Raw genomic sequence first — 26,223 nt, forward strand, 5'->3', positions numbered from 1 at the left:
TTAAAGGTTTATATTACATTCTAATAATTTCTAATGTAGATTTCACTGAATAATTTGTACATATGTTGTATAGTATCAGCATTATCCATACAGAAAGTCTGAACATTACTGACATTATTCTTTCCCCAGCTTCATGGTTCCAAAAATTCCATTGAACAAAAAATGGCAAATAAACCCAGATTTTGAGATATGAGAATTTCCTTTGGAGAGAACACTCTGGTGTTTGAGAAGTTCTAATTGGGTTGGCCATTACCAGTAAAGTAGTATAACTTGAAGAAGGGGGAGGCTATTACAAGAAAGGGAGTAGAAGTTGAATCTGGAGCATAGAGAATGCATTGTAAATTCAGAAAAGACCAAGACATGAGAATGATACTGGAGCTGTGAGGGTGAAAAGCTTAAGAACTGAAATACAGTATAACTGCTGCAGAAGCAAATTGCCCTCTATACTGCCAATGCTATTTTAATAATAAGCAGTCGGTGTTACTAATGCTTAAGTTTTGTAAGGTGGAATGATGCAAAAATTGTTACTAGGATAAGAAAGGAAGACAACACACAGAACACATGTGCTGCAAATGGTGAGCAGCAACTTGCTAATCTTCATCTCTTCCTCACTCCTTTGTGCCCCCATCTATTTAATGTTTTGTTAGTCTTCCACTTTCCCCTTTCTTGGCTTGATATCATTTTTCACATCACCCTCTTCTGCTTGGAATAACCTCACAATGAAAATTGGCGAGGCCTCCTTCTTCACATCACTCCTGGAGACCCATCTGCTCTGGGAAGCTTTCCAGCTGTAAGACCTCACTGTGTTTTTTTTCTGCACTGTATCAACTTCAGTCTTTGGATTGTGCAGTTCTCAGGGCGGGGAGCCTGTTACTGTCTAGCATATTTGCCCTACCATATATAGTGATTTCTTTCTCATATAGTCTAATAGCAACAGTCAAGAACAAAGGAAAGTCACACATGTGACTCAGCCCTACAGAGCAACAGCAAATACAGTGAGTGATCAGTAATTGATCAGAGTTTCTACTTACAGAACTTCGGAATGGTCCCATTATAAAACCGTAAAGACAGAGGGACTTACCTGGATTTCCTCTTGCAATAGACAAGTAGATTATCAAATAGAAAGAACATTCTCTCCTGGATATTTCCTGCTGAGATTTTTAACAAAGTCCCTTGGAGCAAGAGCTGTGTGCAGATATCTGTCAGATTTGACCCCTGAAACACAGAAAAGATATATTCTTTATTTTTTACTTCCTCTGTGTGTGCAAATGAAGGATTTTTACTAAAACACTTATTTTATCTTCTTGTCATTAAACTTTGAAATAAGTGATGCACTCGTAAGGAAGAAGTCCTCTATTTCTTAACATGGCTAAACACATCATGTTTTTTCTGATTACAAAATTTTTTTGGAGTCCTCATGCACTACAATCAATCTTCCCTGTTAAGCTCCAGGAGACTTGTCCTGAAGGAGTCTTTCACTCTCAAAACAGCTATATTGTGAGTCTCTCAAGACCATTAGTCTTCCCTTCATACCCTAGGCTATCATTGCAAATATGACAACTGATAGTTTTAGGAATACCTTAGAAAAGAATGATATTTCCTGAATATTGTAGCTCTGATACTGACTTATGTCATTATTAACCATCTCCCTCTCTGCAAAGTCATCTTAGTGGTGATGTCTCTCCAACTCTTTTGGTAGAGTATATGCAGGTGCTCTCCCTTCTGGAGATCTAATAAACACATGCAAGTTAGAAACATAGCTGTGAAAATCAGAGATTGGGTCCTGTACACTGTGCTATGTGCAAGCCATTATATGCACTAGACAGAGATTCTCAAGACACTTTAGCCTATGAGGATGTCCAGAAGCTGAAAACCACAGTAGGTCGCTCTAAACCATTCACTCCCCAAACTGGTACTCAGATTATTCCTAGGAAAAGCAATCACATAGTCCTTTAAATGGGGCCCTTTAGGACCAAAGCGGTTGGTCCCAAATGAAAAAGAAGTATAGGCCTGTCCCAGGTTGCTCTCAGGACAGGCAGACTCCAAGTATCCCCACATTCTGAATGCACACAGTTGGGAATCTGCTCCTCAACTGTTCCATTGACCAAGCAAGATGGTTTGGCTAAATCTTAGGCACTAGCCTTAAATTCCTTGATGTCATATTACTTCAAAGGTACAAGAGCATCCTATCAATAAAGGTCCCTTTTCAGAAAAACACCACTTTATCTGAGACACTGGGAACATTACCACCCAGTTCTGGATCACATATTAGTTTTTGCATTTCTCTTTGAGTTGGAGGGAAGTTGTGAATGAAGCTCTGATTACACCATTTTCTAAATCAAGTGTTGCCAGCTGTGCTTTCCATGTCTTGCTTTTAGTTAACAAGGAAGCAGCTATTCTTTGAAAGCTGCCAAGTATGCAGCACTGATTCGTGTGTTCCACATATATGTTTCTATACATTCTGGATAGAATGATGCTAGAACTAGCTAGATGCAATAGTTCCATCTGCTGTCCTGGTATGTTTTTATTTTCTTAATCATTCTATAGAAAGAGTTAATACATGTCCAGAAATGAGCACTTGTGATTTTGAAAATGACCAATTACCACCTACAGGAGAAATCACTGCATGTCAGAATTATGACCCCAGGGGCCTACTAGCACATACACAAATAGGAACAGAAACCAACTGACTGTATCACATAAAAGCATACTCCTCATGTGCTTTGCCCATGGAGAAATCAAGGCTTCAGAGCACCTCAATGTCAAGTACTTAATTTTCCAAAAGACACCCAAAGACAGCAAAAGTTATGAACACAGTGACGTCAATAATTGGGGGTCAATCTTCTATGAACACAGAAATCACTGGATAAAATTATCTGGCCTGTTTTGTGCAGGAAGTGAAAGCAAATGATTGCAACTGTTGCTTCTCACCCTAAAATCTAAGAATCTTTATTTTTCCATCAGACTCATCGTGATGGTATCTAAACACTGTCGATGCATTTCCTGTTTGCTGTTAACCTAGCCACTTTCCATTTATACCGATTTGGGAGGTTTTTCAATAGTAAGAAACAGAGGAAGAATATTTACTTGATGTTTTCAGAGACAACACGAGATTTCTCACCCAAGTGGGTTTAAGCTGCAGGGATGGGGAAGGATAAAGAAAACATCATAGCTGGTGGAACTGCAAATTACAGCCATTTATAAAATCAGTGATCTGCCTGAGCACTAACATGTATCTTACCACTCATGCTATTCTGTGATGGAGTTTTGCTTCCCTATGCATTTCAGACTGGGAGAATCTGGGGATATGTAGCAATTGTTCAGTAAAAATAATTTGCAAGTACTCACGAGGAGGAGCTCTTCCCACAGAAAAATCGATATAGAATACAGACAGCATATTAACTTGTTCTTCACTAAGCAAACAAAAACACTGTATACAAAAGTCAGTCTTCTCATGCATTCTCTACTTTTCTTTCCCCCTTTTTTAAACTAATCTTTGTTTCCCAGGATTAACCAGAACCAAATTGACCTGCCTGAGGCTAATCCATAACATACATCTACAAGGATTCTGTGCATTCCGAAAGAATGAATCTGAGCAGAGTTCATTTTGACAAACAGACCTCTGATTAAGCTGCAGGCCTTCAGCGGCTTCCCGGACTTGGCCTACTTTAACATGTCCCCTCGTTATAATCTGTCTCCAAAAGAGACTGACAGGACGATGCCAGTATACGCTCTGTGTATGATAGTGATAGTTGTATTTCAGAGGGAGACGCAGATTGGTGGGTGCAGATGTTGAAGAAAAATGTTGAACTATGGAAAATGCTCTAAAAAACAACTACTGCTCATAGTGAAGTTACAGATGACTCTCAAGAGCAAGAAGAGACACTGCAGAAGGAAAACGATGTTCCATTGTTCTTCATGTTGGAGATATTGAGGGTGGCACTGACAACTACAGGATGAAGATCAGATCAGGTATGGCCCATTAGCACAACTAGAAGGAAGTGCAAAGTCACAGAAACCAGTGAAATTGCTTGTTTGGTTAAACAGAAACATTAGACGAGGGAGGAAGAGCCTGTTCCAAATTATGTGAACAAATTAATGTCAAACTTCATGTTGGGCTGCTCACACACTCCCCACATTCAGGCTGCATCCCTTATCATTGTAAAATACTTGGTAAGCTGATCCTCACTTCTTTTTGACAATTTACATGTCTTGGATTAAAACAGTTGGAAGCTGTAGGCCTTGTCAAATTAGTGTGTATGGTATGTAACCATACATACAGGGTACCAGTGCTTCAGAATCCATATCCATGCTAATGGAAAAGGGAAATTTTCTATTTGATAGGGGAGATTGCCATCAGATAAAATAAAATTAGGCATAAATTTGCCATATAGACTTCCTCCTACAGCCAGCTCTGTGGCTTATATCACTGCATTGTTAAGCTAAAAAAAATATTTAACTCAGCAATTGCAGCTTTCCATAGAAAGAAGTTAGGAGCCCTTTTCATTAAGAATAAACTGTGAAATACATCTGAAAAAATAAAACCAGTTATTTACAAACATAGCACTTTGCTCTAGAGTCATAATTTGTAAGACCTCTAGCACTGTGGAAACCCGAGATAGGAAACTGTCAATCAGTTTCAAACTTCTTTACATAAACAGAGGAAGAAAATGCCATCATGTTGAGCATTGGCATGTACATATGACGTATAAAGCTAGTTTTCCTCCTTTTAAATATGCCGCTAAAATTATTCAGAAACGTTCCACAGCTTCCTGGGAGGGAAAAACACTTCTTCATTTTTGAAATTGAGCTAAGTTACCAAACAGTGCATATAAACAAATCTGAAAGGGTTTTCAGCCCCAGAATGTTGCTGTAGATAAGTTAAACCCTTAAAAAAAAAAAGTAAAGCAGTAACTTTGGATACCACTTCACTTATGGCATCACGGACACTTCAATAGTCGTGCCTCAGGCTCCAGAGTTCAGACCTCTTGCCTAGATGACCCATGAGTTGCATTGAACTTGAAATGGTTTTAACTGTTGCTAGAAGTCTTGCTGTATAGAACATTATATGACTTTGTTTGCTGAGCTTGCTATCCAAAAAATACACAGCTGGATATCGGGGTTGTTCTCACATCTTTAGCTGGATGCCAAGAACATCCTTCGGGGAAAAAAATGAACAAGGTTTAAAACATACACAAGAGATAAAAAACAACCCAAAAGAGAGTCATGGAGAGCACCCAAGAGTCTGACCATGAGGAAGTTTACACGACCTCTAACAAAATGTGCTCAGCTAAGAAATCCTCAGCTGGCAATGATTAGCTTTGACATTTAAAATGTCAGCCTCACTAAATGCCGACGCCATTCTCTCCATGAGACCATTTAACACCACTGACTCCCTGTGGTGCACCTCCCAGAGGCTTCTAACTCCACTGATTCAAGGACCTCAACTAAAGTAATCACAAGATAAACTGCCAAACCTTTGCACACCATCCTAACTATCTAGTATTTCTACTGAGTGCCTCTTCTTCCAGATTTCCTCTTCCCCCAGGCTTTACATTCAGGTTTTCTCTCTCTCTTATTTTTCTCCCTTCCACAGTAAATGCTTCTAGCTACACAGATCCACCTACTGATAAACACATCCCTAGAAATGCATCCATGAGTAACTTAACTAGAGCAAAGACAAATATACCAGTTGCTTTCTTATCTAATGCTTGCTAATCTAACTTTTATCCTTTATACAGAAAATCTGTATGAAGCTAAGTGAGCTATCTTTCAAAGCTCCTGGCAAAATTAAAGGCTTGTAGGAATGGAAAGAGAGACTTCTGTTATTTATACCACTCCTGATTTCATCTTCCAGAACTATTTGTCTTTCAAATGAGTTCTGCCCATTTGAAATTTCCCTTCCTTCCTTCCCTGCTTGTTTTGCTACCATTTAGCAGCAACCTGAACACCCAAAATAAACACTAAATTCTAAACTCAAAGTAATGCCTCCCACACCTTCAAGAGAATGTATGCATCATGTAAGAAACAAAAATCCCTGTACACAGTAGGGCTCACTAAATTTCAGCCCATTAAACTGTGTAGCAAACTGCCTCCAGGAAGCTTGCTAGTCCTACATCATACCTCCCATCCTTCAATGTGGGACTGCAACTGTTCAAGGGCTTCCAGTTTCTCCATCTGCCTCTTGGTCTCGTTGATATTTGTGCAGACTGTCTTCATTGCCTGCAATGCGTTCTGGACAGCTGGGTGATCAGGATGCTTAGAGGGGGTCCTCTTAGCTAATTCCTTCAAATAAAAGGAAAGAAAACATCCAATGTAAACTTAGAAGTGGCTCATGGAAAGGCACAAGCATTAGTGTGCAAATCCCACAGGAAAATGCCAGAACCACTGTAATATTAAACAGAAGTTCTGGGTACATTACTGTAGGTGTTCTCTGTTCTTCACCTGTGCAGGGCTTCCATTTTATATGAATGCTGCTAAATAAATGAAACAATCACTCACGTTAAATATGCCAAATTAAGAGAGCTCAAGCCAAATGTTTTGCTATGTCACATATGTTTGCTTCTAGTGTGAACCAAAGCCAAATAAGTTAAAAGATTACATAAAAAACACACTGTCTGCTTCAAAGACATGCAATGGACTGTTGATCTAGCCACGGTGTACCATGCTACACCAGCCCCAGTGATGTGCATCTAGTATTTCAGTGACACTGATTGGGCCCCTTCAATCACATAAAATTTATGCCCCTAGGAGGTCTTATCAGGAACCACTAGAGCTATAGAATTGGCATTTTCCATGAACTATGGCCTCACAGGAATAACGCTAGGCTGTATAGTCCACCCACAGTACTTACAGAAATGATCAGATGTGTAGATTAATCCCAACCCACTTGAAGCTCTAGGACCTAGGTTGTTTAGATCTATAACCAGTAGAAAAATGCAACCAAAGTGCATATCAGCTTTACCTAAGAGTGGAACTGACCCCATGAGAAGCCTGTCTCTTTCCACTGACCAAAGAGGGATACCAGTGAGACACCTCTCCTAACTCAGATACCTCAGTGTATTGGGTATCTGTACCCAGGTGCTGGCAGCGGAGGCTGCAGGGGCCTCCCTGAGGACAGGTAAGGGGCTGCCCCATGCTGGTTCCAGCCGTCTCCACAACAGACCCACAGCAGGACCCAGCTGAGTCCATCAGAGAAGCTAGTGGTGCCTCCGTGAAAAACATGTTCAAGAAAGGGCAAAACATGGCAGGGCAGAGAGGAAAAACACATGAAAAGCAGCCCTGTGAGCACCAAGGCCTGCAGAAAGGCAGGAAGAGGAGGTGCTCCAGGTGCCAGGCCAGAGATTTCCCTGCAGCCCCTGGAGAGACCAGGCTGGAGCAGGTATCTGTATCTCCCCTGCAGCCCACGGATGGAGCAGATATCCATGCTGCAGCCTGTGGAGGATGCCATGGTACAGCAGGTGGATATTCCCTGAAGGAACTGTGGCAGGTGGAGACCCCACACAGGAGCAGGTTCTCCTGACAGGAACCGCAGCCCATAAAGGACCCACGCAGGACCACATTTATCCTGAAGAACAGCAGCCCCAGGAGAGGAAAGCGTGAGGATGAAGGAGCAGCAGAGAGGAAGTGTTGTTTCCCACCATCCAAATGTATTTTAACTGGCAATAAATCAAGTTGAGTCTGTTTTGCCTGTGATGGTAATAAGTGATCTCCCTATCTTTATCTTGATCCACAAGTATTTTTTAATCTTATTTGCTCCCCTACCCCGTCAAATAGTAAGAGTGAGAGAGCGCCTACATAGGCAAACAGCAGCTGGCCAAGGTCAACCCATCACATGTGGATAAGCACCTACAGCTCCGTGCATGACGAGTCTGTGTATTCAGAAATTGCAGGGAAACATACTAGCCACAGCTGTCCCACGTTTTTGTGTATCAGAAAGTATAATTATAATTTTATGAAGGAGGAAGTTCATTTACAGGAGAGTAACTTGTCCAATGGTAAACCACTTGCAAAACAAACACTTTCTGGCACTCAGTTCAGTGTTTTAACCTCCAAGACAGGCCCATGGCAATGGAGAGGGGTGCCCGAAAGGCAAAGTGGGAAAAAGTGTTGGAGTTGGAAGGAGAGAGGCCAAGAGAGCAGCAGGAGTTTAGCAGAGACTCTTCCCCAGATTATGTTTAGGAGGTTAGGGTACATGTTTTGACTGGAGAGATTAACATAGAGATGAACAACATGTCTGCTCTGAAGGAGTTTAAGAGGCACTGCTTCACTTGATTAAATGCACAACAGCCTAGTTAAACACTACCCACTGAAAAACAGCAGTGGGAAGACTTGGGGCCTAACAATATCAACCAGTTTGGCAGAAGGGGTAAGCACTGTCAATCCACAACTAAACATTTTTTAGACCAATAGTATTTTATATTCAGCCACAATTGGATAAAAATACATTAAAGAAACCTCAACTAAGACTGGTAATTTCAACTTGATATATAATATGATGTTTAAGACCCACTTTTTTAGATTGCCTGGAATATTTAACTTTCTCACTATGTTTTGTTTTGCCTCAATATGTTATTTGGTTGTTTTAAAGTCCTGTGTCTAAATGGCAAACTGCTACTGAATTGCATCATTTGGCATGACACAGGAATGAGTTTGAATATAGCCAGAGAGCCTGCACAGCACTGTGGTCTGAACATAGCTAAACTGCTACAATCCATAGTTCCCACAGCTAAGGGCAAAGACAGCCCATTACAGTTGTTGTTCATGCAAAATAACTGATTGCAAACCCCAAATGCCTGTCATGGGCACCAACTAGGCTTAATCTGTCGTTTGATTTGTCTTTTGCTTCTCCACATCAACATCTTAACCTAAGCGAGTGTCTCTTCACCATACAAAATTTTTCCATATTGGCATTAATATGGAAATTAATATGGCATTAAGACCTTTGTGCCACGCTGTCTTGCTTGGCACTGACATACCCTGATTTCAGGTATGATCCTGAGTATTACTGGGGCTTGCCTTGCCTGAGTTGGTGACGCAACCTGTAACACAAGCACTGCTCCTAAACTGACACATGCAACCTCTAGATGAAATTAATTGGTACAAAGCCTGTCAGAGAGTGGAGGGATGTGGGCTGAAGTTCAAGTTCTGCTGAAGCTTGCATTAACTTCTAGTAACTATAATAGCTGCTAATCCAACCATTTTGATAACCCAGACACTCTGAGCTGCTAAATCAAGGAAGCTTTCCTGTGCTATTGTTGATTCATAGAGCTGCTCTACAAAGTTCTTTAAAAAGGATTCACCTTTAGCATGTAAAAGGTCTGTGCATACCTAGCTGGACTTTTCTACTAGCAGGAGGTAACTGTAGAATAGACAGACTGAGGTGGTCAGATACCAGCAAATTTGGAAGGCGTATTTGAAAGGAGGAAGCTAGAGTTCAAAGTAGTACAGGTTTGTTTCTGCCTTTACACAGACCCTCTCAGTGCTTCCTCTCTGCTTCCCCACAGTGGTTGGAACAAGACTTAATTCACTAGCACTAGTAAACTACCTTGAGACCCAGTGTTACGGAAGTGCAAAGTTATTTATTTATTAGTGTCTCAGTTTGCAGAGCCTTTTAAAGTGAAATCTGCATCTTGAAATTAAACTGCTTGGCCACTGAGACTCCTTTGAGTAATGCAAGAGACAGATCTCGTGAGAATCAAAATATGGCAATGGGAGGTGCTCTCACTTCCACATAGACAGATGCTGGAGACAGAAAGGCCCAACTGAATGGATGGGAATGTCAGATGTTTGTCCAATGAATTATAACTATACAGTTCTTTGCATAGATTTGGTATTTTGAGATTTAACTCATAGCTACATTTTCTTTTTTCAGAAAATTATAAATGGAAATTGACAATGGCTCTTGTCAGATGGATGACAGAGATGGGTAATATGCTGACAGCTGGGAATCCCATTGAGAGAGAGGAGTTAATGATCTTAAACTCTTGGATGATTTACAGAGAAAAAGTAACACATGCACAGGAAAAAGAGGTTGGCTGCTACAAATGTCAGCTGATATCATAAATGAAAATCCCTATGGAAGTTTCTACCCAACTTTTGCTGAAGATAAGGCCAAGGAAAGTAAGTGTTCAAAAAGAAAAGGCAAGAGAGAGGTGTTGCACCTTGGTGACACTAGCCTCTGTTCCATGCTTCCAAAAGAGTATAGAATTTTGCTGTGACTCTTCCTAAAAATCAGTGAAGTTCTGCAGCTCAAGTGTCACCCACACTGCTTTGGAAACAGATATGTATACACTAGCACTGCCTAAACATCCCCTTCGGAAATATCAGCAAGACACAGAGAAAGAACCCTTCATCCCCAGCAGGCCTCTGCTGCAATTTCCCCACTCCTGCTACCTGCCTGCAGTTCTGCTCAAGGAGCAGGAGAGAAGGCTGGAAGAGGCAGGGAGGGTGCGGGCTGGGGCAGTCAGTTGCTTCAATGGCATAAGCAGCATAGACAGTGGGAGAACTTGTCCCACCGCTGCCTAATCTTAAACCATCTGAGGAAGAGCCATGCTGCTCTGACACTGTCATTCCCCAAAAGAGCAAAGCCTAGCACTTCTGAAATACAGACAGGGAGCTATGCGTCCTCATTTATTTTAGTGGCAGATTTATGATGTGTAAACTCTGAGAGCATTTGACAACATTTTGAAAGGCAGCTGAGAGACAGACCAGATGGCAAACCTTGGGTATGACTGTCTTGTCCTCCATAAAGCTCATATATATTATTGTCTGGAATTACTATCTTACGTATTACAACTTGTGCACTAATAGGCCCAGGAAATGAGGTTGCTGCCACTTGCAGAAAACTATTCCTTGCAAGGAGTATCTTAAACTAATTCATAAAACACATCTACTTTCTCATTACAGACTTGTTAATCCTTCAGACTAACCAGCAGTAGAGAACAGAAAAAAAAATGGTATTTTTCACAGCCTTTATCATCTTCACCATTATCCTCTGACCTTCCTCTTTTTTTTCTTTTTTTTTTTTTTTTTTTTGGGGGGGGGGGGAGGGGTTGGGGGGGAGGGGGGGCATTGCAACAGTATTCCATATCATAAGCTGGGACCCTCCTCATGCCCCCCCCCCCCCATTCTCTAAAGAACTAAGACAGAAATGGGAACCGCATCCTCTGGGTGCACAATTTTCCTTTTATTTCACTCTTTCATAGCTGCAAAGGTTGAGGTTGATCCACTCACATAACACCTACACATAGAACACAACTCATTTTACAAAGGGAGTAACAGAGCACTCCAAGACATCTACATCCAGCTGCAGTGTCCTCCTGAACAGTACACAGAAAGGAAGGAAAGAATGTCTACATCTGATCTACTCAGAAATGTCCTACTCCAAATGCAATGGAGTAAAAGGATTTCCATCTTAAGTATTTCAATCTCAGATGCAGCTTTAAATAGCTTAAAGCTGAAAGAGTCCTAAACTTGATAGAATCTAAATATAAGAATGAAATCACAAAAGAATACATATCAGCTGCTCATATGTTTGTTTATTCATTAATTGTGCTTAAACATACCCCCCCAAAAAAACCTGCAATCAACCAAAAAAATCTACAAGGAGATAACTCAGCACAAAGAACATTACACAGGAAGATGCAAAGAGGTGGCAGGAGGGACGATGAGCAAGCAACGCAGAGGAAACTAGAGGGTTTTTAAAATGTAAATGCAGTTTTAATATTTCCTAGAAAAAAGGATGTTATTCAGCTTAACTGACCTTTTTTTAAAAAAAGAAGCCTCTGTCATCCTTCCCCATGTCATCCCTTGCCACACAAAAATGTTTATGTACTTTACACTGACAACCAAACACGTTTTACATCTGACACTTACAAGTGTCTATTTTTTAAAAATTCCTCCCTCCTATCTTTATACTCTTGAGGACACTCAGACGTGGCTTAACATGGATTTTGCGTAATGAATGTTAACACTGTGCATTGACTGGTGTAAATCATTGCTTGCCAGGCTGTCGTGCTTTGCACTACAAATCAGTGCATACATAGCATACGGTTTCAGAGATACATCCATTGGTTACTTACTGAACATCACAGGATTACAGAGATAACAAAGACAACATATTTCTTTGCTTATCAGTTCAAAATGTTGTGTTAATAAAGAGTTCAGCTTCAAAATGTGCTTAAAAAAAACAACCAAAAAACCAACCAAAAAACCCCACCCAAACAAAAAAAAACAACCAAAAAAACCCCACCCAAACAAAGAAAACCAAACAACCACCAAACACCTTTCTGGGAATATAAATGTTTCCAGGAGTTTTATATTTGTATGTCAGTTTTTAATATTTGCTTGTATTAAAACACATTTTCCGCTTGAACTAACCAGCAAATAAATGTTACACGAGGTTCCATCTGTGTACCTGCCAAGCAGGTTTTTTTATTCTGTATTTTTTAAGAATTTGTAATTGATGTCAACATTTCTGCAGGGTAAAGACCAGACAAGCAATGATAAATCATTAAAACTGATTATATTCAATGTGCCATCAAATTTACGACACATGCTAACTTAAAATGTAATTAAAAACATGTTTCCAGTTTTATAAATATTACCAGTTATTTGTGATTATATATAAAAAGTGTGGAAGACAGAAGTATGATTTATAAATTGGCAGCATTCCTTGCAGCTCTGTAGGGTATATATAATTCTTAATGTTGTGCTACATAGAGTTGGATTTCAACCAGACAATGTCATGAATCTAAGTGCAATATCACTTTTCTTTGGGGAAAAAAAGGAAGAAAAAAAAACCTCAACCACAAAAACAAACCCCCAAAGATTACATATATTCCATTATGGCCAATCAGAAGGTTTTGTTCCTTAAACAGCTCTGAGAAAAATGGAGAGGGAGAAGAGGGGAGACAGTGAGTTACCCTTTCTTCATCCTGTTCTGTATCCGCACCACTAGCTTCCCATCGTTCCCTTTCAAAGTCCAGGCACTACAGTTATTAAGGCCTGTATCTCTGCCTCACTCTTGGGCTTTCCCTTTCAAGAGGATTCTTGATCTGGTCACTCAGTATTTTGCACCCAGGTTTTTCTTTCCCTCCTAGGACCAAGAAGTCCTCCATCACATGAAGCAATACATAATTACTGCCCTAAATCGTCCATGGAGTTGCATACGTTATGAGATATTTTTAAAGGATCAGAGGTGGAATGTGCATTTCTGGCTGGAGTCTGAGCAATTCCTTAAGATAACAGACATCAAACAAGAAACAATCTCTATGACATGCAGTGGGCTATCAGGAGCCTGTAAGGGCTATGGCTATCATGTGCTAAGCATTCCTCCTGGGTTGGGAGGAAGGGGACAGAAATGAGTGCTCCTAATCCCCACCCACAATGGCGTGATTATCTCATGATCACCACTCCCCTAGGGTTTTCTTCTTGCTGACATAAATGCTCTTTATAAAGGGAAAAAGGCTATTCTTGTTCAGAGATTGGTTTACACAACAGCTGCGTCTACTCTTAAGTAGTATAGTTCACACTAATTAATACAGAATCATACAATCTTTATCAGTGAGACAGAGATGCCTTAATCCAAAACGTTCTGCTAGAAATATTTACTTGGCAAGCTTTCCAGTGTACATACACGCACTGGAGTTTTAGGTCACTCACACAGTTTTTGCTCTGAAGGTCTGTGCATCTGTTTGCCTTTGCTTTTTCTTCTTACCAAATCATAACGCCCATCACAGAAAGCACAGGTTTGTTTTGTTTGAGCCTAGTCCAAGCCCCTTTCTCACTTTTAAGGAAATTTTGTAATGAAGCTCATTGCTAACAAATATTCAGAACTCCTAAATCCCCAAACAGACTTCAAATCATTTGATGAAATTTGACAGCAAGGAAAAGAAGTGGAAGTCACATTAGGAAGGTTTTGGTCTGGGGATAAAACTAATTTACTGAACAACAAATTCTGTGTTAATTTTCTTGCATGCTGTCTGAAGCAGACAAAAAACTATCCGGGACAAATATATTAATATCATTGCTGCTCTATTTGCACAGAGATTATGAAAGACCATGGTTAGGTTTGAGTCTCACCCTTCAAAACATATGTAAGGCTTGCAAATTAGACAGACTTCCAGAGAAAGCAACCAACCAACCAAAGAAAAAACCTCACAATAACCCAAACCCAACCCAAAACCCTGTTTACAATCAGCTGCTCCAAAGCTGCAATGTTTGGTTCTCGAAATTTTGAAATGGAAATTTATCAATCCCCCAAATAGTTTCATCAGAGGATGAGAAAACATAAGATCACCAATTGCTGGATGCCATACGTTATATCGGAAAATATTGGTAATGTATGCTTAAGGTGTATCTGCACTTGGATATATTGCAGTATACTATTCCTAATTAAGTAACCAACCCAAATTAACTCCATGATGGATACTATTATTCTGAAGAAGAATACTGACATATGGTATATAAAAAACAGTTATAGTATTTTAAATACTTGCCTTACCATACTATTTAGGTTGACTTTCAAACACAGCCAAGTCTGAATTACTGTGTTCATTCTATCTTTATCACACCTAACTACTTAGCTATACTAAATACTTATTCTGTAACAAGGTCATATAAAAATTATCAGAAAATCTGGTCACAAACTCTTGCTAAAAACAAAGTAAAAGAGGAAAGTAGGATAGCTCTAGTCTGTGACTTTTCCCATCAGAATTATATCCATTTGCCCTGGGAATTAAGTAAAATAAGATCCAATCTCCATTAATACGAACCAGCTATTTCAGGAGCCATAACTGCAGTTCAGCAGCAAAGGGAGACCAAACATTTGAGAGTTGTGTTATTTTTAAATCTACTTTTTTTCTTTGCTTGCTAAGAGAGTGTGATTTTGCTAGTCCACACTAACAGAATCAGCCTGCATTTTTCCCTCAGCCGTTCTGATGTGTGACAGTTGTGTCCACTCGAGTAATTTTGTGCTAGCAAGTATCAAACAAGTCTTGAATGGGATACTATTTATTCACTATGAATTCACTACCTTTGAGAATCACCATGAAGTACACTTTCTAATGATCACAGGAATTTTCTGAGCTGAACAACCCCTAGTAGTGGCATAATCTCACAGACTAAGGCAGATCTGTTGCCTAACCAAAATGAAATTCCCCTCAGCTTTTTCTTAAAACTTATTTCCTGTCTAGGAAATTTCAAGTAGTGAACTGCGGGTGATTTGTATCAGCCTGTATACAAAAAGAAATCCATAGAAAAAATGAAATGTAACATCACAAAGTGCCTCATCACAGCTCCCCCCATTCGTTCCCTTCAGGGCTATTTATTCAGTAAGTAAGCATGGGTCTGGGTGAACCACGCCAAAGCCAAACACCAGAATCCTCATCCCAGAAGACGGGCACAGTTGTTGGCGTAGAGGACAAATTTATCTTTATTCTACTCCACTGTGGCTTAAAGCCAAAAAACACTGTTTCAGTCTTAGCCTTGCTAGTCCTGGGTTTGGCTTTCAGAGAAGGAAGGCTTGTGCCAGCAGGCCTTTTGACATACGCAACCATGTACTTGTGAGAAAGCGGAAACCACCAGTTTATTTCCACAAGCCAATATTTGATGACGAAAGCACAATGCCTTCAGTTGCCAATTAACCCGAAAAGATTTGAATTATGGTTTAGGCATATTTATTTTGTTCTACCCTTTTGTTTACTACCCTTTGCAAAACAAATACTTAAAGAAAACCAAGATAAACTGGTCCATTCATAGCTCTTCCAATCCCTGACACAGAACCCCTTACTTTCCGCATGACCCACCCTAGAATGGTACAGAGGAGGGGGAAAATTTAAGCTGAAGAATGCCAAAATGCCATTGCATTGATGATGCTACTACCTCGTAATCAAAGGTCTGCGTTTCTTTTAGGTGTGTCTCTGTAGCCAGCATCCTCATGGCATTTGAGTAAAAGCCCTGAGATTTCAGGAAGTTTTGTAGTATTGGCAGGTGCTGCCATTCTAATATTTTGAAGAACTTTTAAAACAGAATAGACATTTTGATTTGAAAGTCAAGCTCCTGTCAGTAAATAAAAAGTCTACAGGTTATCCAAACTGATAGGAATCTACCACTCATAATTATGTCTTCCAAAAGGCTTAGAAATTAAGGAGCTCTGATTAGTAATGGGTGATTCAGCAACCAATTCATACTAAAAAGAAAAAGAAGAGGCACTGAGGTGCAGAAGAAATGTAGGGACTTCCCTAAGACAGTCATGCGCGTGGTTTAGAGCTGAGAACCCCCAACTGTGCTCCAGAGATTACTGGTGGTCCACATATTGAGTGGCCAGATCTGATACATGAAACCACACTGACTTCAGAGTTACTTCAACCTTATCAAGGACACAGAGAAAAATAGAGAAATACAGAGTGCTAGCACAGGGATCTTTTGGTCCGGAAAGTTTGGAAAACACTGGGGTAAAACTGGTTAAAGATCACTTTTAGGTAAGCATAGCAAGGGTACACCAGATATTGACCACTCTGGCTGGATTAAGATGTTTCCAGCATGGAACAAATAGATGAAGGAACCTCGGCTTCAGGCTCTGTACCAGTTAATGACTCCATTCGTACAAAGGGTTACCATGACAGGAAATCTGCAGGAGATTAACGCTTCATCTTTTAGTAACAGCACAAACATAGAGATCAGTTCAAAAGTAAGAACCAAGCCACTATTTCCTCAGGTTGAAGTTTCTTGGAAAATAGAAAAGGAATCTCTCTAAAGAATCAAAACAATCCATGATTTTCAGTCTTGAACACACAGCTAGGTAACAATCACACAACACACCACAGAGTGAAAACAAGAGAACATAAACACTATCGAAATACTTGCTCAGGAATGCACATTTTAAGGTCCCCACATCTCCTGGTCTGTTTACCACACTGGATGCCATAGGAACTTCCTTCCTCTGCGCATGGATGCTGCTCACAGCCATCATGCAGATCCACAGACTGAATAGGCACCAAATTCTCTCCAAGCTAAGCCCAAATAAACACAGTGGACTTAAACTGAGGCATCATTAGGTTTTCAATTATCTCTACACAACTAGTCCTCTCCAAAGACAAATCAGAGCTGGACTCATTTACATTCTTTCCTGATCTAGGCATCCTTGCCCTGTCTTTCTTGACTACTATTAATATTGCGGAAGAAATGTTTGTAGCAGTATCACACATTAGCTTCTCCTGTTATGCACCTAAACTGTGTGCGCTTTTGTTTGTTCAAACTGTAAGTGGAATCATGGACAGATTGACTGGACTGACAAACTGGCTGCATACACGTAACTCCGAGTAGCTAAGTCCATAAGGAACAGTGCATGAACACCTGCTGTAAGATGGGTTTGTGCACAGCTCCATAGAGAACAGAATGATTCCACCTGTAGGAAAGATATATTTTGGAAATTCAGCTCTGAAAGCTCCAGTTGAATGGAAAGAAATAATTTAAAGATTTATCAGAAGAAACAACCATGTTTAAAATGGAACAACAGATCAGTATTGGGGTAACCAGCTTGTACCTATGAAAACCCTTATTCATGCTGAATGTATGGCCACAGCCCTGCAACAGTCTTACATGACATATATCCAATTCATGTGGTCAGCCTGTGGCCAAGAGCATCAGTTCATCACAGAATTCATACTTTCTTCCACAACTCAGGAAGGGACCTTTCTTTCAAAATATGAGGCAATTTCTTAATATATTTTTTATTAATTTTCTTTTAGTAAATATAACGTTACTCTGATTGAGAAAGAGACTGACATCGCTGAAGATTGATGGCTGTTAGCCACAGAGTAGCTACAAGGCCACCGGCAACACAAGCTCTCCCAGAAACGGCTTCCTTTTTTTCCCCTCTCTTTGTCCCCACCAGGCATGTGACCCAGCCCTGACCTGGAGGGATGAGAGGCCTTTTATTCTTTAGCTCCTACAGTAAGAATACTAGCAAGGGGGCCAATTAGTGCCAACTGCAGTAGTCATTTCTGCAACGACACCTGTCCATTGGGAACTCATCTGAAACAACCATTTTCAAACAAGCTATCAAACAGCTGCCAGACGATACAGGATTTTGATCATTACTGACCTGAACACACTCAAACTAGACACCTCATGATGAAAGACGTATCCCCTTTCTGTCCCCAGAGCCACCCTCTCCCTCAGAACACTGACACAATTCTATCTGAACACAGCTTTTCAGGAAGCGGCTGAAATAGCACCCACAAGCCTTGGTAAATTTGTGAAGAGAACTGAAGTCAAAAGGCATTTGTTAGTCAGTAAGTTACCCTGTCTGGTCTACCCACACCATCACAAGATTTAGCAGCCTTTCAGCATCAGCCAGCTTTTTGACTGTACCCATAAAGAGCCATTTTCTTCAGGATCCAACTTTTAGAAGTGCAAACCAGGAAGGTAGTAGCAACAACAAAAATCAGGGCTAAAAAAACCTGCAGAATCACTCCAAGAATAAAACAACCATCTGGAGAAATACCTTCTTTGGTTTACCTTAAGCAGAAGTGGATATTTGCAAATTCTCTGAATTGGAGTCAGCAGATAACCCTCTAGTGGAATGTCTGTCGTTTTTCTGCCTCCCAAAAGCATGCAACCCTATAATCAAAAAAATGAAACAAATGTTACCTCAGACGCAAAGCTTTCCGATGCTCTTTGACATTGTATACAATATGTTGTATTCCCATACCACGTATAAAGGTCAGAAAGCACTTTGCCACACTTAAAATAGCGGAAATGGGACTTCAATCACCACTGAAATACAGCCATCAAGCCTGCAAAGTTCTTTGTGCATCAGCAAAAGAAAGTCTGCTGTGGATAACTGGCTGTGTAGAAAATTCTCCAAAGAAATATTATACAGCTGGTAACTCAAAAAATGTCGTAACAATAGGATGAAAATCAGCAAACCTAGGTGTACCATTACCTAAGAGAATCCAGCCTACTCCCACAGTTGATATGACCATTTGTCTTCGTTCATTACAGAAAGTTTGCACTGTTGGTCCAGAAAACTACTGAAGGCTAAAACAAAGCCTACTACCTAGGAATCATGTAATTAACTCTAGTCCAATCCTTATGTCTGAAGCAAATCGAAGTGGGATTGAAATATGAGTCATCTGCATAACATCCACCAATTCTCTGGCAAAACATTATGTCTAAGCACAGCTGGACAAACAGCATGGGCACACTGGCTGGCTAACCAGCACACATGTAGCTCTCAACCAGTCACAGCACACGTTGCTGCTTGCCCAGCAAAAAAAAGCTAAGGGACATGCAAGCAAGGCTACCTTGTAGGTAGGAGGTGCAAGAGGCAATGAAATTTAGGGAAATCAGGTTTCATTAATTCTGATGCTCATTAGCAACAACAAAGGAAAAAAAATTTTAAAAAAATGCGTGTCAGCATTAGTTTTGTGAAGCTGTGTGACTTCCAAACAGAAAGAAGGTGAAGGGCATATCTTTACCTAGAAAAATTACTACTGTCCCAGTGTTGTTTAAATACAGTAAGGAAGGAGACAAGTATTGGACCAATACACCAAAGCAGTCAAAGTCCAAATAGATTTTAGGCTGACGAACAGAAGCAGCAACTGATCAACCTTTGCAATACTCACACAGTAAGTTCACACAAATTTGGAGGGGCCCTGCATTCCAGAAGAATCATTTCAGATAGATTTGCACACACTACCTCAAAACAAGTGATGCTCAACTTCTCAGTAGATTACGGAAACTTATTTCTCATGATTGACATGAAAGGGGTGTAAAAGAATTGAATATGGTATTGAAAAAAAAACAACCAACCAATCTACAGACCTTGACCTGTCCTTATTTTGCCACAAGAATCTGTAATCTGTGTGACAAACACATAGTGACTTACTGTAAGCTTTTTATACATTTCATATACATTTTTATACATTACAGACTCTGTTATTGGCTGCTGCAAGAGACAGGTAGTGGGCTCAGGTGAACTTAAAATCTATTTCAGATAAACTAGTCTACATTCCTATATTTGACCATGAATCTGGACAACTTTGTTCCAAAAATCACCCCAGTTGCAAACCTGTCCTGTCAACAGAAGCTGAAGTTTAAATTCAGCTCAGCCAAGACATGTTTGCTTTGGGGTATCACTGATAACATTTTCCCCTGTAGAATGCGTGCTGTGACTAGGACACACTGAAATTTAGTGGTGTTTTGACTGAAGTTCAACAATCCTCCTCTTCAAGGAATGTTCACGGACATCATACATAGATCTCATTAGTCCTAACTGGTATTTTTACAGACAAACGTCTGTAAAATAACCCTTCCCCAGGCTATTCTAGATCTGTGGTGTTGGCTACCAGCTCACAATGCTCCCTGTCCAATTTTCCAAGTCTCGAGTGATTCAGTCCTTCCATCTCTTCTTTCAGCTCTCTCTCTAGCTCTGGGCTGAAAACTGCCCTTTAACACTTACTGATTTTCAAACACATTCCCACATTCTGTATTCCAGCAGCTGTGAGGGGGCAATCGGGCCAAATCCATCCTCACAAGCAAAGCTTTGTATTTTAATGCAGCTTTCTCTGCACGATGGCACAATAGCATTGACTTTAGGAGGCAGTGGAGAAGAGAGGCCTGGAAGACATTACAGCAGCCACAACAAAGTAGGCACTTCAGTGTAGCCTCTCTTCCCATATTTAATGCTATTTTAAGATTCTCTCGGATTCAGGTGCCGCAGCAAGCCACAGCAGTGTGACATCTTTTATGTGCCTCTTAATCAGTTTGCCAGCTGCTGCCGGTAACACAGACAGGCTTTTGCCAATTTGGTGGAAGTGGAGAACACTCAATGTTGGGAAAGATGGTGTGTTCACATGCACTTTTGTCTCTCCTTTTTCACATTAGTGTCCCTCAACAGAAGCACCCAGAGGAACTCACAAACAAGGAAAGTTCCTTTGGTGACTCAAAGTAATGGTTTAACAACGTTCATTAAAATTCAGACATGACAAAGAGATTCTGACTACCCAACAGCATGAGTGCTTGTCCCTGCTGCTTCCTCCGAGGCCTATATTTTGTGGCTAAAAGAATGCTCTGGCCCTGCTTGTGACAAATATTTATGCAGAAGTTTTCTTTTGCTGTACTATATTGGGAAAGGGCAGACCTTTGGCAGAAGGGAAAAAATAAGAGCAGAAAGAAGAGCAGGTCCTTTGCAAGAAGACAGCCTTTCTTTTACCTCATAGCACTTACTATGAAAAAAACCCTAATGTGCTGATTTAGTCCCTCACCTACATGCCAACCCCATTCCAAATGCCATGCATCCTTGGCCAGGAAAAAAAGACACCCAAAAATCAAGCAGAATTTGGGTGACAGATAGGAGGAGAAACATCCAAGAAAAATAAGGAATGTTGGGCAGGGGGCACTGTCTACAGGTTGTTGCTCCTCACCAGCCCAGCCTCTATAGAGGCGTTTGAAGGATGTATGCCGCAGACTCTCCCAGCATAGATACTAATACATGACAGGTTGGATGGGGAGTTGGGTCATTTTTGATGCAGGCAGCAATGACGCAGCCAAAACAATTCATCCAGACTACATTTCTTGCCCACAACTGGACTCATGGGGAAAAGGGTGTCAGAAGCAGGCCATGTTTTTCTGGTGGGTCTGCAGATGGTGAATTGGTCAGAAAACTAAGCAGGGAATCAGATCCTCTGGGAAATAATCACATCCCTGCTGCTGAGCTGTGGCATTACTCCTTTCAAAATCTTTGCCCAAGTCTTCTGTTGCTTCTTTAATAAAAAAAGAAAAAATGTCTTGCCTGTTTCCACTGAAATCACTCATACCAGAGCTGTGCTTAGTTCTGTGCCTGACCTCATCAGTGATTTCAGAATTTCAATACCTATCCATCCTGAGTGCTGCATACCTGAATGGGTAATATCTGCAAAATGTCCAGTGTTCCTGGGATACCAAAAGGTTATTACAAGTATAGTGCAAAGTTAGATCATCAAGTCAAGAGTGCTAGGAAAAGTGCTTACCAGAAGGAATGCTCTCACTGTTGGGATCTTGTTCAATTCCATCAGCAGTCTGAGTGCTTTCTCGTGGTTGCTACAGTACTCTTCATACACAAAGAATTTGTCTTTCTGCAAGGAAAAAATAGTAACTTACTGACTCAGACAAAACTGGAGTGAGTATTCTGTCACAGTCTGATACCAAATTATTTACAAAGGGGTGTGCACTCCAAAGGAGTGGCGTTAGGGTTGCAGTTTGCATGAAGTGCATGATACTACTCTAATGTGAAGAATGTCTAGAGATGCTCCACTAATTCCTAATTTACTCTGTTGTAAGTTAACATCAGCCTTCTGAGCACAGAGACTTCCAGAACTTTTTGTCTTAATGCATCACTGAAATAATGTATTTTTTGGTGAAAGAATGGATTTTGCTGTCTCAGGGATAGTTGCATGTGTGTCAGGATATTCCAGCAGAGTAGCCAGGAGAGAGAAAAGCCAGGAGCAAGTGGGCTGACACGTCTGAGCTGTGCTGACCTCTCTTGAAGGAGGAAGAAACAGAGGTGGCTGGGAAGAACCAAGGCCTTGAAAAAGCTCAGGGGAACTATAACACAAAGCAACTAGCTGGAAATCCCCTGTCTTTCAGGGCTGAGGGGGAACCCCCAGTGAGTTGACTGGTTCATTTTATGTTCTGAAACAAGCAGCAGACTTCACTCTTTTGATGCAACACTAAACAGGGGGTCAGCTGTCCCTAACTGTTTCCCTAAATGGAAGAATTTCATCAAATACACACAAAATAACCAACATATTACCGAAATTAGAGGAAGGGAAAGGTAGGTTCACAACTAGATTAAGGTACTTACACCAGAACATGTCACACCCACCGGCACATGCAGTGGAATGAAATCCCCTGTTAAGAAACAAGGGTCAGCTGGTACCAACAAGTTCTGCTTTACTCATCTCCAGAATCAGACAGTGCAACTTCTTCTAACTAAAATGACCAGAGATGCTGAACCCGTTGCAAACATTGGACATCTGGAAACACTGAAATGATTCACAGAAGAGGCAGTAACAACTATTTCCATGCCTGAGCAGGTCAGGCAAGGAGCGAGTTGATCCTTTCAAGGCTGTTGGGAAGGGCTGAACTTTCCTCTGCTATGTTACGATCAAGGGGGATCAAGAGACTGTATTAGTTATTAGTCAGGTTAAATTATTCAGAAGCCAGAAAGACCCATCATTTTTTCTGTGCTTCTCACAATAGTATGTTCTTTCCTGGGTTCAGGTTGGCTTCTATGCCACAACACAGTGCCATGCAGAGGTACTCAGACAACCTACTTCGCATATCGGAAGGGATTTAGATGCATTAGCATGGCACTCTGCCAGGGGTAATATGTGAGGCCTTCCAGAGCTGGCATCTCAGGGCACCACGCCAGGCAGACAATGCCCTCCAGAGTTTGTTGTGGCATTCACATCACTAATTTTCTGTTTAGGATCCTGGCCTGAAAACATTCCATCTGAACTTTTTCATCTCCCCAGAACTAGGAAGTTAAATTTTTTTTTGAGTCTTGATTGGGCTCCTAGCACTCTTCAGAGTTGTAGAGCTTCCTGTGTTGGCTGAAGATTTCTGCCGCATCTAGCTGCTTTTAAGACAGTTCATAGAGACCTAAATAAAAAACTACTGCCAACTGAAGGAGTTAAATAACATGAATCCATGGGAATACAGCTGCACTCACTATGCATTCCCTTCACTACTGTCACATGGAAAAGAACTTGTGTTAATATTTCTTTAGGAGAATTTGACATTCTGGTCAGATGCTGAATGGCTAGATGTACATGCTCAGAGACTGTAAAATGCTTTTGGGTTTGGTTTGTCACTAACCTGATGAAATTCCCCCTCCTTGTACTTCCAGAGGAAGAGGTCCGAATAAAGAGATGCATGCCCAAACACAACAACAATGGTATGAAGCAAATAAAACAAAAGCCACAGAGAGTATGGTGCAAAGAGCTGGAATGCAGATGTTTGAGACTTTTATCCTTCATCTACAGCTGTTCATATTAGTACTGGGGTTTAATACTGGGAAGCTGAAAAGAAACAAAGGCTTTTGACCACCAGATGCAGGAAAAGGCAGGGCTGGGTCCATAGCACAATAGAAAAGAGGCAATTGAGAGGCTTGGGATTGTTTTCAACCATAAAAACTAGAGAGTCACAGAATGAGAAGACATATATGAGTTTCTCCTACACTTCCTCCTCTCACCTCTCCTCAACTACCTGGATGCACACAAGCAGCATGCTTGAAACTAAAAATAGTAACCATTAACACAACAGCATCTGTTACATCAGAGCACACAAAATGCAATTAGTCAGGTTTCTGACTGCAGCTTTGAGTGCCTAGAGTTTTGGAGGTTATATTTAGATCATGACAAGATCCCTTTGCTAAAGCTCAAGTCAGTACAATAATTATACACACACCAGAGTACTTTCATCAAGTCTTTTCCAGCTGTCCTTCATGCATGAGACCCACAAATATGAGAACTATGCTTTAAATTACTCGGTGTCTGAAGTGTTTAATTTCCTCTCTGGGTGACATTCAGTCCTGGACTCTCCCATCTCCTGGTGAGGAAATCATCAGTTATGTAATTACAGATGTTAGCCCAGGAATTCTGAGCCTGCAGTTACTCTATATTAAAGTGCAATTATGGTCCACGTAAAAGTGGCACCTTCTTACTCAGCAAATCTGCTGGATACACAGCTAGACCTTCTGGTTTTGGTGACAGAAATAAGTCTACACTACTCTTAGTTTTGTGAAAATAAATCTTTAACCAATAGTCTATTCTTCAAATATGTTATTCTGGGTCTGTTAGAACTGGCCACAAATTAGTGCAAATTTGAAAATATTTTTGACTAGAAAAAGCAAGTAAGAAATTTGGAAACTTATTTATTTGGACATATTTTTAACAAGGCATAGCATTTTCTTGTTTCAAAGCAGACTTAAACCAATTATGTTAACATGAAAAACCTAAACAAAACAAAAGAGGTAATTCTCAATAAATCAAGGTCCCTGATGACTTAGACAGTAAAACTAATCACTCATGCAACATTGCTCCTAAAAATGAGACCACCACCACATTTCCCTCAAACAAGTTTCTAGCCATGATGTCACCAAACCTCTAGCAATAAGCAATATCAGAAATGAAGCATCTGTCCATTCTCTGCCCTTCTGCTCCACAGACATGTTTTCATGACCTGCACAAAAGAGCCTATGCTGATGAGGTGTGATTACTCCAAGTGCAGTGTATGTGTTCTCTTTGATGTTAAAGACTTGTTCTACATGCCGTGTTTTTTTAAGGCTGCAGATTTGATTTTGAATGAATGTTTAAGTATGTTCTTTACTGTCTGTTATAGTCATACTGAACTACAACTCCTGAAGAAATTTTAGCACCTAGCATGAGACAATGAACTTCTCATGATCATCTGATCAAAAGGAGTACACTAGGGGAAACAATATCTGTATCCTGAAGTCAAACAAATTTTCACACCTAAATATCAGAGCAAGTGTATTTCATCATCTGTTAAAATACTTCCAAAAGTCAATGTGCAATAATTGCTCTTTTGGAACCCTTGCAAAATCTACTTGCTTGCTTCAGGTGTTACTCAAGATCTGAAGCCTTCTGGACTGGAGTTCCAGGTAAGAATGTCCTAGCATAATTATAATTGATCCTAGAGGCTCATAACAACTGAAAGCAGCATCCTGTTTCTGAAGATCAGTGAACTGCTATTGAGTGAGGCTCTTCTTGGCCAAGGTAAACCAGGAAAAGAGTCAGGCCTACATAGATTAGAGGAAATTGAGGATCCATAGGTCTCATGAAGAGGACGAAAAACACTATGGTCTGGTGGAACTCCACGTGGGGAATCTGGGGATCTCTATCAAGGATATATGACACAGGGAAACTTACGGAAAACATGCACCACTAAGAAACGCAGTATCTGGAAGAAACAGTGCTTCAAGAATTCTCAAGCTATTCACCAAATTTATGAGCATTTTTAACACTGAGCTTCTGAAGAAAAGCACCTGTGCTAACATGTGGCTGCTGACAGGGACTGGGTTCATAACCAGGACTAAGAACGAACTTGCCAGGTGATCATGATAGAAGATACAATGATACTGTCAAGATTCACAGGCTTTATGTCACTTCCTCACTGCAAACTCCCCTGAGGATACACCGTGATTTGATG

General features: G+C 40.6%; 1 protein-coding gene across 2 annotated transcripts in view; it reads right to left on the reverse strand.

Moving 5' to 3' along the window:
• PREX1 (phosphatidylinositol-3,4,5-trisphosphate dependent Rac exchange factor 1) overlaps nt 1–26,223 on the reverse strand; it is a 178,082-nt gene that overhangs the window by 69,544 nt on the left and 82,315 nt on the right. For both annotated transcript variants that reach the window (XM_064465159.1, XM_064465158.1), the window contains exons 4-7: nt 22,020–22,124; nt 18,526–18,627; nt 6,124–6,285; nt 1,082–1,215 (exon numbers count right to left, since the gene is read on the reverse strand). In XM_064465159.1, the coding sequence (XP_064321229.1) occupies nt 1,082–1,215; nt 6,124–6,285; nt 18,526–18,627; nt 22,020–22,124 (503 nt within the window). The remainder of the gene's footprint in view (nt 1–1,081; nt 1,216–6,123; nt 6,286–18,525; nt 18,628–22,019; nt 22,125–26,223) is intronic.

The sequence above is a fragment of the Phalacrocorax carbo genome, chromosome 14 (genome assembly GCF_963921805.1).
Source record: "Phalacrocorax carbo chromosome 14, bPhaCar2.1, whole genome shotgun sequence".
Classification (NCBI taxonomy): Eukaryota; Metazoa; Chordata; class Aves; order Suliformes; family Phalacrocoracidae; genus Phalacrocorax; species Phalacrocorax carbo.